Source organism: Solanum verrucosum, unplaced genomic scaffold (assembly GCF_900185275.1).
Source record: "Solanum verrucosum unplaced genomic scaffold, falcon-dt-bn FXZP01000020.1, whole genome shotgun sequence".
Taxonomy (NCBI): Eukaryota; Viridiplantae; Streptophyta; class Magnoliopsida; order Solanales; family Solanaceae; genus Solanum; species Solanum verrucosum.
The window spans coordinates 874,110-888,490 of record NW_026019903.1 but is presented as its reverse complement, the minus strand read 5'-3'; the positions used below and the strand labels follow the sequence as shown (position 1 = coordinate 888,490).

General features: G+C 29.5%; 1 protein-coding gene and 1 pseudogene across 1 annotated transcript; both read right to left on the bottom strand.

The window, feature by feature from the left end:
- Nucleotides 1–4,234: 4,234 nt before the first annotated feature.
- Nucleotides 4,235–5,198, bottom strand: LOC125820116 (bax inhibitor 1-like). The gene is made up of 3 exons (XM_049499540.1): nt 5,088–5,198; nt 4,428–4,571; nt 4,235–4,337 (listed from the first exon to the last, which is right to left on the bottom strand). The coding sequence occupies exons 1-3, from the start codon at nt 5,196–5,198 to the stop codon at nt 4,242–4,244; spliced, it is 351 nt and encodes a 116-aa protein (XP_049355497.1). The 3' UTR covers nt 4,235–4,241.
- Nucleotides 5,199–7,812: 2,614 nt separating this feature from the next.
- On the bottom strand, nt 7,813–9,786 carry LOC125820145 (bax inhibitor 1-like; annotated as a pseudogene).
- Nucleotides 9,787–14,381: the final 4,595 nt, after the last annotated feature.

The window sequence follows — 14,381 nt, the reverse complement described above, 5'->3', positions numbered from 1 at the left end:
AAATATTATATATACTATGTTGAGGAACAAAACAAAAAAGTTAAGATTATCAGTGTGGAAAAAAAACCATAAAATAAAAGACACGAAATAAAAAAATAAAAAAAGATGAAAGGTTTTTAGAATTAAACGTGAATACCAAAAATATTCCAAGGAGAAAATGTGGATATTGTGTTTGAAGGGGAAAAATATATGTTTTTTTTTAATAAATATTTTTTTTTTAATTTTTTAATTTTTGTGAAATAGAAGATAACATTGTTTTAAATGCAAATGTTTTTGAAGATTATTATTTATCACATTAAATATAAATGTTTCGTTTTCTACAATTTTAATATTTATGTATATTAAAAATATAAGATGAAATTAATGATATTAATAAATATCAAATTTTGTATGGAATATATTGTATTTTATTAAATTTGGAGAGTAATTGTCTAAAATTAGTTAACTTAACTATGGTTATGATATTTGTTAATATAATATAATCTTGATCTTTAAACTTTAAATATGACACATGTCTCTAATCTAGACGTTCATCCTTGCCCATTTTCTTCTTTGTTAGTACACACAGCCGCCTCCGGTTGAAACCACCCACACTCCGAAATCGTCCTCACCCCGATAACCACATACCTACCCCTCCTTTAACGATTTCAAAGAAAATAATTTCAAATTCGCATTAGTCTTGTCGAAAAAAATGGAGTTTTGCCGGAATTGTTTTTGACTCAATTTGATTTTATTTTTGATGAAATTCTCATCTACAACTCAAATGAAAATCTTTATCAGTAAATTCTTTTGTTTTTTTTTGTGTTTTGACTAGTTATTAGTATTTAACTGACACTTTTCCGATGAAGAAAACAACGACGACTATATCGATAATGGCGGCATGACGCTAGAAAGTAGGGGTGTACAAAATCGAACCAAACCGCAAACCGAGTCAAACCGAAAAAAAACCCGGCTAGTGGTTGGTTTGACTTGGTTTGGTGTTGAAAAAAAAAACCCGACTATATTTGGGTTGGTTTCGTTTTAACTAAAAAAAAACAACCCGAGACCAAACCAACCTGACATTATATATATAATTTTAAAATTTTATTTTATACAAAAAAATATTTACTTTGATATAATTTTAAAATATTTCTTATACTTTTTCATAGATTTTATCTTTTAATATATTATTTCAAGTTTGAAACTTAGAATTTTGAATGGTTCCATAAAGATTATAGTTCATAGATGTTGGTAATTATAATAAAACTTAAATCAAAATCAAATTAATACTAATGCAAAAAGAAAATCAATTTAACACTAAGAATGACAATAATATTGAATATTTGTTCTTTGGTTTTACATTGGTTTAGACAATTAAAGTACATAATCTAATTTTAATTTCCTTTAATATTTATTTTATTTATGACTTGTTAATTTGCAATATTTGTTTTACGCGATTTCATTATTATTATTATTAGTATTTTTGGATATTTTGGTGTCATTAATCATATCATTGTTTGTGTTGTATTCTTAAGAAACACCTTAGATAGTTGTATTTTGGTAGGACTGAAGAAATATTTGAAGTACAAGTAAATTATATGTTTGTATGAATACTTTAGCAGAAAACCCGAAAATCAGAAAAACCCGAAAAAACCCGAGTTTTATGGTTTGGTTTGGTTTATAGATTTAAAAATCCGACACAAATGGTTTGATTTGATATTTGAAAAACCCGAACCAACCCGATCATGTACACCCCTAATAGAAAGAATGAAGGATTAGATGAGATAGAGGTGTATCGAGGGATGGTGGCGAAGGAATTTGTCTTGATGAGAATATTGGATTGAGTAGTCCAGGGAAGACAATTGGGGAAGATGATGCTAGGGATTTTTTAATTTTGTTTATATGTTCAAATTATAATTTTTTCTAATGTTGATATGTCCATTTTTTATTGGTCCGCAAAAAAAAAGTTTATGGCTTCACGTGCTTCCTTAGATGTGTAATACATTCATGATGCCATGTCACCAAAAAGTATTTAATAGGTACATATTTTGAACGGTAAAGATGCTCAATAGGTACAATCCCTAGTTAAGGTGTCTAAGTGAATTATCAAATGACTTTAAGGGGCCGCAAATGACTTAAGCCTTTGTTTTTAGTCTCATTCTTATGTGGAATCCTACATGGCATACTATTTAATTACCATGAAAGATGTCACATAAGACAAATATGTCTATTTGTTCAATTTTATACAAGTTGAAGAGTCTATTTGTGCACATCCAAAGTTAGAGGGGATAAATGACAATCGAAACTAAATTAAATGACATATTTATGTATTATGTCTTTTTTCTATTCTCAAAGGCTCAAACCCGAGACTTCATCCTTATTGTCAAGCCATACTTTTCTTATTTTTATATATAATTCTTATCAAATTACCTCATCTATTTTTTTACCTTTCTAAACCCGATTCTAATGAAAAGAAAAAAATAATCTCAATTCCTCTTCTTCCAATTATAAAATGGGTTTGGATCAGGTTTGAATCAAAGAGTGATTGTTTTTTTTTAGTTGGGTCGGGTTGAGAGGGTAAAAATGTGTGAGGTTAATTATTTTAAGAATTTTAAAAGTCAACTTTAGAATTAATTTTTTAATTCAGTTTGTTAAAGAAAATGCTAATATAAATTATTTGTTAGATGACGAGGGTATATATGCACTATTTGTTAAATGACGTATGCATATATACACCACATTTTTTTTATAGAGAACTAAAGCATTATTGATAATGTTGGTTTATTATAGAGTACAGATTATCATGATGACATTTACACTCCAACTCGGTAAATGGATCAATTTCAATCCGAGAGTACGAAAGTATCATTAATAATGTTAGTTTTAGTAAAATATACCTCTAATTAAACTTTTTTTTAAAGAATGTGTCATGTTGAGCCAAGTATTCTATAATTTGCTAACCAAAAGTGTAAAATAAAACTTGAAACTGTAACAGATCAATATGCTCAATTTTGAATTTAAGTAATGAAAAAAGGAAGAACAATGATGTGTAAGGTAATCAACAATTAGTATTAGTATTCAAGAATTTTCTTAATCACAGAGTACATCTGTGGGGGTAAAGGTAATCAACAATCAGTATTTGCCTGAAATATTCAGTAAAATGTAGCCACAAAGGAACACTTTTTCATCATTTACAGTTCCCCATCTGCATGCTTTCTATTTATTCTGTGGCGAACTTTCAATACAATTCTATGTGTGGGGCGTCGCTGAGTTTTTACACGCAGGCATAGTCTTGTGGCATGGATCACTACAGCTGGTAAATGGAAGAAGATGGTGAGTGTGCGATTGACAGCATTAATATTTCCAAAGCAAGCATCGTACAGTATCTCTTGGCTATATAGCACAAAGTACCCAATGAACAATGTCTGCATAGTGGCTACCTATCACAAGCAATATTCATCAAGTCAGTCATTAGTTATAGGATGAGTTTGATCGCAGTGTTTACATACAACTGCCTACCTTTAACATCAAATGAGCTGTGTGGCTGTCAATAAAGCTAGAGAACAAATCATTGACAATAATGCTAGAGAACATTAGAAAACAAGCAAGGGTCAGGCACCCGAGGTAGATTATGCTCCTTTCCCCTGTCTTCATGGCTAGATACAAGAAACCTCCAATGCTGATTGCTGCACCTACAAAAAAGCCAAGGCTAGAGAGAAAGAATGGAATGCTTTCTGAAGTTAGATATTGTTCAAAAGATCAGAATATTCTTCAAATACAACTACACATACTGAAGGAGCAAAGTAACATGTTTCTTAATTTCACTAATTCATGAGCCATACTAGTTCAAACACCCAAAGCTAGTCATATTGCTCAATTAAAACCTATGTGGTCCGACTAGCCACTTTTAGCTAACTGCATGCAAGAAGTCATTCAGATTTCACACAGACAACTTGTATGCTCTCACAATTCCTTATTACAGAATTTCCATAGAGAAAGTAGTCATTCTAATGAAGATGGAAAACAATAGTTTCTACAAGGCAACGGTACCAATTTTTCCAGTTAAGATTTTAAGTAGATCTAATGATTCATAAGGATAAAGTGATCACAAGTAAATACCAATCAGCAACAATCCTTTCTCTGTACACAATTGAATTAATACTACACAAGTCAGCTAATATGATATGACAAGAAAGCAGTAAAAGCAACCATATAAAACTTCAACAGCAGATATCTGAACAATGTTTAACATCTTTTGAGTCTTACATTTGATCGGTTGTGAAGAAATATTTGGTAAAAGGGACAACAGAAGCACCGAAGAAAAAGGCAGAAATCATCAATAGTGAGACCCTCTTCATCTGCATAGACAGAAGATTTATGTTACAAGAAGCGACTTGAAGAATAATTCAACAACTTGGAATAAAATCTACGAGTCACTGATCACATACCACTCTCTCTGGGGATGTAAAGTGAAGCCTGAGTACACTTGCTACAGTTAAAAAGACTGGTAACAGTCCCCCCAATTCCCAGAACAAGTGCAAGAAGGATCCATAACTAGAGCACATCATGGCCCAATAGAGAGTCAAATACACCTATATAATCATCAATAACTAATCAATCACAGTAAAAAAGATCGAAATGTCATTTTTTTTCCAGCTAATTAGGTTTTTCAAAGAAAGAAGAAGATCAAACACAAGAAGCAGAAATCTGAAACAAATTCAATTGCTTTCAAGAAATTTAAAATATTAAAAAACAACTTCCAAGAGTAAATAGGGAGCAAGGCTTCAATAACAAACGTGATTCAAATTATCAGTAATGGCATAAGCAAGTGCAATAGAACAGCAAATACTACGGCAATACTTTTCAATCAAGTAGAATGGTCATCGGCAATAATCTTCTGAGAACTGAAATTCATCAATACTTAAGAATTGGGGATTTAGCACGAATACTTAAATTACAACATTTTAATCAGAACACTAATCCTTTCTTCAGAATTCATCATGTGTAGTCTTCTCCAGTTCCTTCTAAAGTAAGCTCTCACAGTATTCATTGCCTCGATTACAATTGCAACATTTGTGATCAAATATGGAAAAAAAGTGGAAATTTACCCTGTTCAAGCTTGTACGATCGTTCTGGGGAATTGGTGCTAAACTCATCATGTCTTTTCTTGACCAACTCCTATCGAAGTATGCTTTCACAGCATTCACTAAGAAATCCATTTTTTTTCTTTTCGTTTTGCAGAGAAATTGGAAGTGATGAAGAAGAATGAGGAGCGTGAGTTCTATTTATAGTTTTGCAGAGAAGAGTTAGTTACCAACGGAATGCCCTTTTTGGGATATGGTCTATATGACAGGTGTAATTTCGTCTCCAGACTCAAGTTGTTGGCGGGAAGGTTTTCCATTTACTCATTTGATTTGATATTTGTCTAATACTATAATTTTTGGCTCATCTGCATTATACTTTCTTTCCATTTCCTCTATAGGAATGATATTTGTCTAATATAATTTTTACTTTAGATTAATTCTCTTCCTTTTAATTTACTTTAGCAAAATGAAGAATATAGAGAAAAGGCCCAAAATAGTCCCTCATCTTTGGGTTAAGATTCAAAGTCATCCTTGGGTTTTACATGGAGCATTAATAGTCCTTCATGTTTGCAATATTGGTGCACTTTTGGTCCTCCTTCAAAATTTTGCCTATTTTTTAACATTGATTTTGTTCATAATTTATGTACGGAATGTTTAATCGTCATTTTATATATTTAGTAGAAATAATAACTCCATGTGAGAGATTGTGAGAAGAAAAACACTTCATTTTGTTTAGTAGAAATCGTATTGCAGGTGAAGTCGAGAGGTTCATCATGATGATTTCATGTATAATATTGCAATGTCATATGTTAAAATGTTCTTAGTTTAGCTGCAGTAATTTTTATACTGAACAGAACAAAGTGTTCTTCTTCTCACCTTCTCTCACATAGAGTTATTATTTCTACTAAATATATAAAAAGACGATGGGACATTCGTTACATAAAATTATGAACAAAATTAATGTTAAAAAATAGGCAAAAGTTTAGGGGAGGACCAAAAGTGCACCAATATTGCAAACATGAGGGACTATTAGTGCTCCATGTAAAAACTCAATGACGACTTTGAGTCTTAACCCAAAGATGAGGGACTATTTTGGGCCTTCTCTCTCCTCTTTTGACTGATATATATTTTTGTTATTAAGTTGGTGTAGGGATGTGGCAGCCGCTATTTCTTAATATTGAGGGGTCGTTTGGTAGGTCGCATTAGAAAAAATAGTTCATGTTATTATCTATGATATTATTTATTAGTACAATTGGTAGGAATTTGATATTATAGCTTCCATTTGGAGGTATAGTAATACATAGAATATAATACCATGATTTTATGTTTTATATTTGTACTAATAAATTTATTTAAATAAATTAGCTTACAAATTATTTAGAGAGAGTTGTTTGCTACTAAATAAATCCAATACAAATCAATACATATTTGAAATGTGAGTTATTTAACATTTATTGATTAAAAAGGCAAATATATCACTACATGACATTTGCGATCTTAATTGAGAATATATATATATGGTTTTCTAATTATTTGTATTTTGAACAATTTTAAAAACTACATACATATTAAAGCTATAACTTGCAATTTTTATGTGTAAATGTAGATGGTTTATTCAATTTTACCATTATTGACCGTCTTTTTTATTTTAAAAGTAGATAGTTTATCTTTTTAAAATTGAAAATTGACATTTTGTGAGTGATCAATTTATTAAGATGATAATTATTTATCCTCAAATAATTCAAGTGAAAAAATAGCAAACATGACAACAAAATTGTTCTTCTCATAGCTAGTTAGAAGACTATAAAAAAATAATATTGTCCGGCTATTATCTACTTTCACTCAATTACATAATAATTCAAGGATATAATTGGAAAGGAATGTTTTTAAAGAGTTTTAATCCAAACACAAAACGGGAATGAGAAACAATGAATCAAACACTTGATAAAAATAAATTTTGCATTACTAATCCCTGCACTACTAATTTTTGTATTACTAATCACCGCGTTATTAAATTTTGCACAAGCGACCCCGAGCGATATATTTATATTTTAGGCAAAGGGGTATTCAGCATCTATAAGAAAAAATTAATCATGTAAAAGTAGTGTTATACATGTATAAAAAAAATTAATTATGTAAAAAAAAATGATTATAGTTTCAATTTAATTAGAAATCTGTAATTATAGTTTACTTAATTACGATTCATTGACATATATTAGAAGAAAGAGAGAGGAGTGAGCTATTGCCATATTGCTCAACTTCTCTCGACTCTCACCCATAAGCCGATACAGTTCGAAACTCTTTCTGGTTTCTAAAGAAGCACAAAACAATAACTTAGAACCTAATATCAGACCAACATTCTAACACTCAATGCTAGTCATATTGCTCAATTTTCTCATACATAAGCTACATTATGCCAATTCTCCCATATGAAGGCTAATCCAGAATGACTATGTTTATGTCAATTACTGAAGGCAATTTTAGCTAACTGCACACAAGAATAATACATAACACAACAAAGAATGACTATGTTTTAGCAAGAAAAGCTTAACGGAATCTAGCTAAAATTTTGTGCAAAAATGAGGAATGCTAGGAGGGTGGAACCTCACTATATGGAACAATTGTTTGCCAAGGAATATACAAAGCACTTTTCATCAGACTAATGAATTTCAAATTCAATCAGTAAAATGTGGCCACAAAGGAATACTTTTCATCATTTACAGTTCCCCATTTGCTATCAACTCTCTATTTATTCTATAGTTCCAAGTGTATCAGCATTAATTCTCTCTGTGTTGCTCATTTTCTGCAGTCAGGAAAACTCTTGCAGCATGGACCACTATACCCGGTAAATGGAAGAAGACGGCGAGTGTGCGATCCACAGAGTTAATTTCTCCTATGCCAGCATTATACAGTAAATCTTGGCTATATATCACTAAGTACTGCTTGCACAGTGTTTACCTACAACAAGCAGTATTCATCCGGTCAGTCATATTATTCATTCATTAGACAGAAGTAATGATTTATTGACGTGGGAACTGTGTTATAATAGGATGAGTGTGATCACATCCAACTGCTTACCTTAAACACCCAATGAACTGTGTGGGTGTGAAGGATATCTATACCATAAACAAAAATGCTGGCGCACATTAGAGCATAAGAAAAATTCAGGCAAGTCATGTAGATTTCTCTCCTTTCCCTTGTATACGTGGATCCATACCAGATAATTCCAATGCTAAATGCTGAACCTTCCAAAACGTTGACAATAAGGCTGGAGAGCGAGAAAGGAATGCTTTCCGAAGTTAGATATTTTTCAAATTATCAGAATATTCTTCAATAAAGAAGACAGAACAACCAGAGATAATCAACTACTCATGCAGAAGGATCAAAGTAACTGCTATTGAATTTATACTGTAGGAAATGAAAGAACAAGCAAATGTCTTTTGTCACATTAGAAAAAACTTCAGGAATCAGTGGTAAATTATTTAAGTTCACTCTTCATGAGCCATATCAAACTTTAACAGAAGACTGAACAATGTATAGCATCTTTTAAGTCTTACGGTGGATAAATTTCGAAGAGATATTTGGTAACAAGGCAAAAAGAAGCACCCAAGGTACAGGCTGCATACAGCAATAGTGAGATCCTCAGCCTCTGCATTGACAGAAGATTTACTATATAAGAAACGACTTCAATAACAATTCAACAACTTGGAAGAAAATCTACAAGACACAGATCACGTACCACTCTCAATGGTGATGCAAAGTAAAGCCAGAGTAAACTTGCTACAGAAGAAAGGACTGTGAACAGCCATCCCACTTCCCAGATGATCAAGTGCAAGAAGGATCCAAAAGTAAAGCTCAACATGGCACAGAAGAGAGTAAGATACACCTATATTTTCAGCAAACTAATCAATCAAAGGAAAAAAGCAGAATCCAATACTTAGAAACAGAACCTAAAATCCAATACTTGCTAACCAGGATTTGCAAAAAAAGAAAAGATCAAAAACAAGATGCTGAAACCTGAAATTGCATGAAACAAATTAATCCGTCTGTCCAAATTTAAATGAAACAAATTCATTTTGGCAATCGTTTCATTTTAACTATTCAAAAAAACAACTTTCAAGCCTGAATAGGGAGCAAGGTTTCAATACCAATCTCTACTCCAGTCGTTTTAACAATTATCACTAACGGCATAATTAAGTAAAAAAATACGGTAATACATGTAAAATATTCAAAAAAATCGAAATTCATCATGAGTCCTGAAGAATTAAGTAAAGCAAGTACAAAAGAAGAAAAAAAATTACGGTAATACATGTACAATATTCAGAAAATTCAAAATTCATCATGAATCATGAATAATCAAGTAAAGCAAGTAGAATGTTGCCTTATTTCGCACTAGAACTACGAGAAACTGTAAAACAAATTGATTCCAAGTAGATGTCCTGATACAGCTATCAGTAACGAGATAACGAAAATAGAAAAATCTCCATTCCTTAATCGCTGGATTACAAGTTTTTCAAATAACAACATTTAAATCAGAACAATAATTATTACATTTGTGATCAAATAGAAAGAAAAAATGAAACAGTAAGAATAAATGTACCGTCGTCAAGCTTGTGTAAGCGTACTCGGAAATTTCTCCAGTATTCATCAGGTCTTCTCTTGTCCAATTCCTGTTGAAGTAAGCTTTCACAGCATTCATCTCTGAGAACTTCAAGTTTTTTTGCTTCAGAGGGAAAACGAAATCGGAAATTTGATGAAGAAGAATGAAGAACGTGAGCTGTGTTTATAGTTCGTTATATACACAAGAGTTTGTTACGAAAAATAGCCCCTCGCCGTTACTCTGTTTGGGAATATTTACGGCTCTACCATCCAATTATTGGCTGAGTTTTGGGGATATTGCAGGGGTAATTTCGTCAAAGAAGAAAAAGGATTCTCCATCCTTTCATATCACTTTGACACATCCCTTAAAAAAGTTTTAATTAGATATAATTTATTTTGGATCAGATTCCTTTCCCTCCATTTCCTCATGCACACATTTAAATGAGTTATCTAATATATTTTTTAAAGGTTAAGATTAGATTAATTTAACAAACATCTTAATTATAATTAAAATATTAAATTTGAAAACCACTTTTTAATTATAGTATGCAAATCAATCTCCTCATTTATTTTGATACTCATTAATTTCAATTTGTAAATTTTATATTGAAAAATCAGATCAAAGTTCGTTAATATGTTCAAAAAAGTTTAACTAAATTTCATAGTATCAAATTAATTAATATTTCTATGACATTACTTTTCGCAGTTGTTTCTTTTTTCTTCTTCTTCTTCGTTATATTCTTCGAGAGAAGGCCCAAAATAGTCCCTCATCTTTGGGTTAAGACTCAAAGTTATCCTTGAGTTTTTACATGGAGCACTAATAGTCCCTCATGTTTGCAATATTGGTGCACTTTTAGTCCTCCCTTACACTTTTGCCTATTTTTTAACATTAATTTTGTTCATAATTTTATTTTATGTAAGGAATGTCCCATTGTCTTTTTATATATTTAGTAGAAATAATAATTCTATGTGAGAGAAGGTGAGAAAAAGAACACCTTGTTCTGTTCAGTATAAATATTACTGCAGCTAAACTAAGAACATTTTAACATATGACATTGCAAGAAAAAAAAAGTACTATTATACGTGAAATCGACGTAATGAACTTCTCGACTTCACCTGCAATACGATTTCTACTAAACAAAATAAAGTGTTTTTCTTCTCACAATCTCTCACATGGAGTTATTATTTCTACTAAATATATAAAATAACGATTCCATTTATATATATATATATATATATATATATATATATATATATATATGAATCTAAAACCGCTGATGTGGCACCCTCCAATGGCCAGCATTTGCAATTATCTATTTTCTCCTTTTTTTTTTGAATTATTCTTCTTTTTTTTCTTTAAGTTTTTATTGAATATTAATTAAAGCATAGTATTTAATTCTCTCATTATTAAAACACAAACATAAAAGTTGTAGTATTGTATTAGTGTCGTATTAGTATCACTATGCATTGGTGTTGCACGTTTTTTGCAGAAAAATTGATCTCTTCTCCTTCCCCATAATTAGCATTTATTAATAGGTTAACATAGTAAATCTCCTTCTCCTACCCAATAAATAATATTTATTATAGGTATTAAATATGACACCTTTTCAAATTCTGACAATCAATAAAATGATAAAAATTTAGGAACAAAGCTCCAAAGCTTCCCCACCACTATGCTAGATGAAATACTCATGATGCTATATTTCATTATGTAATATTAATTATTATTTTTATTGGATAATTATATTGACAAATTTTCTTATATGAATCGAAGAAATATGACTTACTTATTCTTGGTTATACATGGTTTTGGGTGATCTTATGATCTCTTCTCAAGTTTTACTTATGCATGTTTATTATTATGCTATTGTTGCACTGACAATTTCTAATTTTTTATCTTTGTTTTATATCATTTTCTCATAATAATTATATATCTTATCTTTAATTATTTAGAATCATTTTTGCTATATGCAGGTTTGTTCAATCAATTACAGAAAGTGAAAAGAAAAATATGTCAATTGACTACAATAACTATTCAAAGTATAAAAGAGATATTAAACCAAGGTTCGTCACTGCATGAATGAGATTTGGTATATTTTAAGAGGAGCAAATAGACTGTTTATCAAACTATTTATTATGAGTATCTCAAATATATCTTTTTGATTATGCTTGTAAATATTATTATTTAAATATCTAGAAGGTTCAATTTTACTTAATAAACATCGTGTATGTGCTTCGTTTTTTTTTTAAATTTATTGATTTATTTTCTTTTTTGTTCATTATTTTATGTAAAATATATTTTTTTTCTTTGTGTGTTTTCGTAGGTGGTTGCAAAAATGATAAATTGTTCATGAATAAGAAATTAAGAATGCTAAAAGGAAATTTTCTCGCCATATATACTTTAGTTGATTATTTCTTTCATTGATATTATCTCTAACCATTTAAATATCAGAAGGCAGTCTTAATCTTAGTTTTAAAAATAATGCCAATAAAATTATATTTTCTTCTGGACAAACTTTATTATTGGTTGAGAATGAAATCAAACTTAATTTTGACATATTTAAAGTTTCAAATTTTAGTTCCAACTTAAAAAAGAGTGAATTGTGTTTTTCAAATTAGAATGATCTCATTTTAGTATGTGTTTTGAAATTGTATTATACATGATTAATTTGAATGTAAGTTATTATAAATAGTTTAACAAATCAAAAAACTTAAGTTGAATATAATTATCATCACAATTTTTTAATTTATCAAAATGTATGGGAGCTTGTAATTTTAAATCTATAGCTATATATATTTATATAAAGTTGGACATAAACAAGGTGATGTTATAACTCTATAATCAATAACCATATTTTTAAAAAAAAATATTTCATTCTCCTATTTTCTTAATCTGTTTTTGTTATTAAAATAAAAAAATAATAATCAAAGGTCACTAATTAAAAAATTTCTCCTCAATATGCGTTACTCATTTTTTTTCAATTACTCATTGTTAAGTACAACTTATTGTACTGAAGTCTCTTTAATTTGTTAGTGCCTATTATTTTAATTTAAAAGTCTAACTTTGACTAAATAATTTATCAATTAATTAGGAGAAGACTGTTATTATAGAAGACAAGGAAAGATAAAAACGTTACTTTTGAATAGGTGATGAAAATATTAAAGTAGAAAGAAGCAAATTTTCTTTTTGATTATTTAAAAAATAGAGCACAATATCTAACTAGCAACGAGAACTAGAGAAACAAGAAAATAATTCAACATAGGAAAGATTGAAGGAAGTAACTAAACAAAAAGAGGAAGTAGGATTAGGAGATAATATCTCAAATGGTCAGTCAACTATGAATAACTTTCTCAAAAATTCATTCAACTATGAGTAGTTTTCTCAGAAAGTCACTCAACTATGAGTAGTTTTCTCAGAAAGTCACTCAACTATGAGTAGTTTTCTCAGAAAGTCACTTAACTTTGTTTTATAACACAGAAGTCACTCAACTATGTGTAGTTATCTTAGAAAGTCACTCAACTATTAATATTCTACATAAAATGTCACCCAACCAATTTAAAGAATTTTTTCATTAATTTTTGTTGACTTGAAAATTTTATTTTAAGCTAAATTTTTAAGAAATAAAAAGATCTTCAATATAATCTTTTTATTGACATGTCCCACTAAAATTAAGTAATATATAATACAACAAAATTTATAACTATAGTTAGTAAAACAAACTTACATCTAAAGTACCAATATAAATTATAAATACAAAAACACACAACTCAGTTACACATTTTATATAAAAAAATTTAGCTTATAATTGAGTAATCAGTTAATTATATATGTCAACGTTTGAACAATAGTTAGACAATAACAAAGATTCCAATGTTTCTAATTATATGAGAAAAATTAGAGTAGCAAATTATGTCGTCATATTTGAGTGATTGCTTTAAATATTATTTTAAATGCATATAAAATGAAGTGATTTTGATAAATATATATTTCTATATAATTTTGGTGGGGTGCATCAATAAAATGATTAAAATTGACACTTTTTTTATTTAAAAAAAAATCATTTATATATATATATATATATATATAAAAGAGAATCCTAGGTCCGCCTACGTGGTGCCATCACAAACAAAAATTCCCTTTTAATTTATTTATTTACAAAACTAACCTTCCCCTTTTATGAAAAGCTGTGACTTTAATGAAAAGTAGTGACTTTTATGAAGAGTTGCAACTTTTATGAAAAAAAATTGACTTTTATGAAACATTGTGACCTTTCCGAAGAGTTGTAACTTTCCAATGAGTTGTGACCACCCTTTCGACAAGGCACAATAAGAATTTGTTCACACTATCATTTGTTGTCTATCAATAGAGGGATTTCCTGTCACTATTATTTGTAGGTTTTTTTTTCCCTTGCAATTTCTTTTTGCAAGGGAAATTGCAAAAAGAAATCTGTGGTTCTTTTGTAAACAAATCTTTTATTTCTGCCACTATTATTTGTAGGTTTTTTTGCAATAAGACAGTCAAATACATATACATTTATTAAGCTTCTTATGAAGTGTGTTCCATTTCTCAAAGCTTTCTTCCTCCTATTTTATGAAGCTTAATCTTTTACCTTAAGTCATAGTGATTCATATATCCCTTGCAATTTCTTTTTGCTATTTTTGTAACTTTTTTTTTAACTATGTTAAAAATTTCAGTGAGGATGATTGAAAATTTATCTT

Bases quoted from the DNA above. Each gene is read 5' to 3' on its own strand.
- LOC125820116 (XM_049499540.1), bottom strand. From the start codon at position 5,198: ATGGATTTCTTAGTGAATGCTGTGAAAGCATACTTCGATAGGAGTTGG. The intron at 4,572-5,087 runs GTAAATTTCCAC...ATGATTATATAG, and splicing joins ATCGTACAAGCTTGAACAGG to GTGTATTTGACTCTCTATTG. The intron at 4,338-4,427 runs GTATGTGATCAG...CTGTCTATGCAG, and splicing joins TTACATCCCCAGAGAGAGTG to ATGAAGAGGGTCTCACTATT.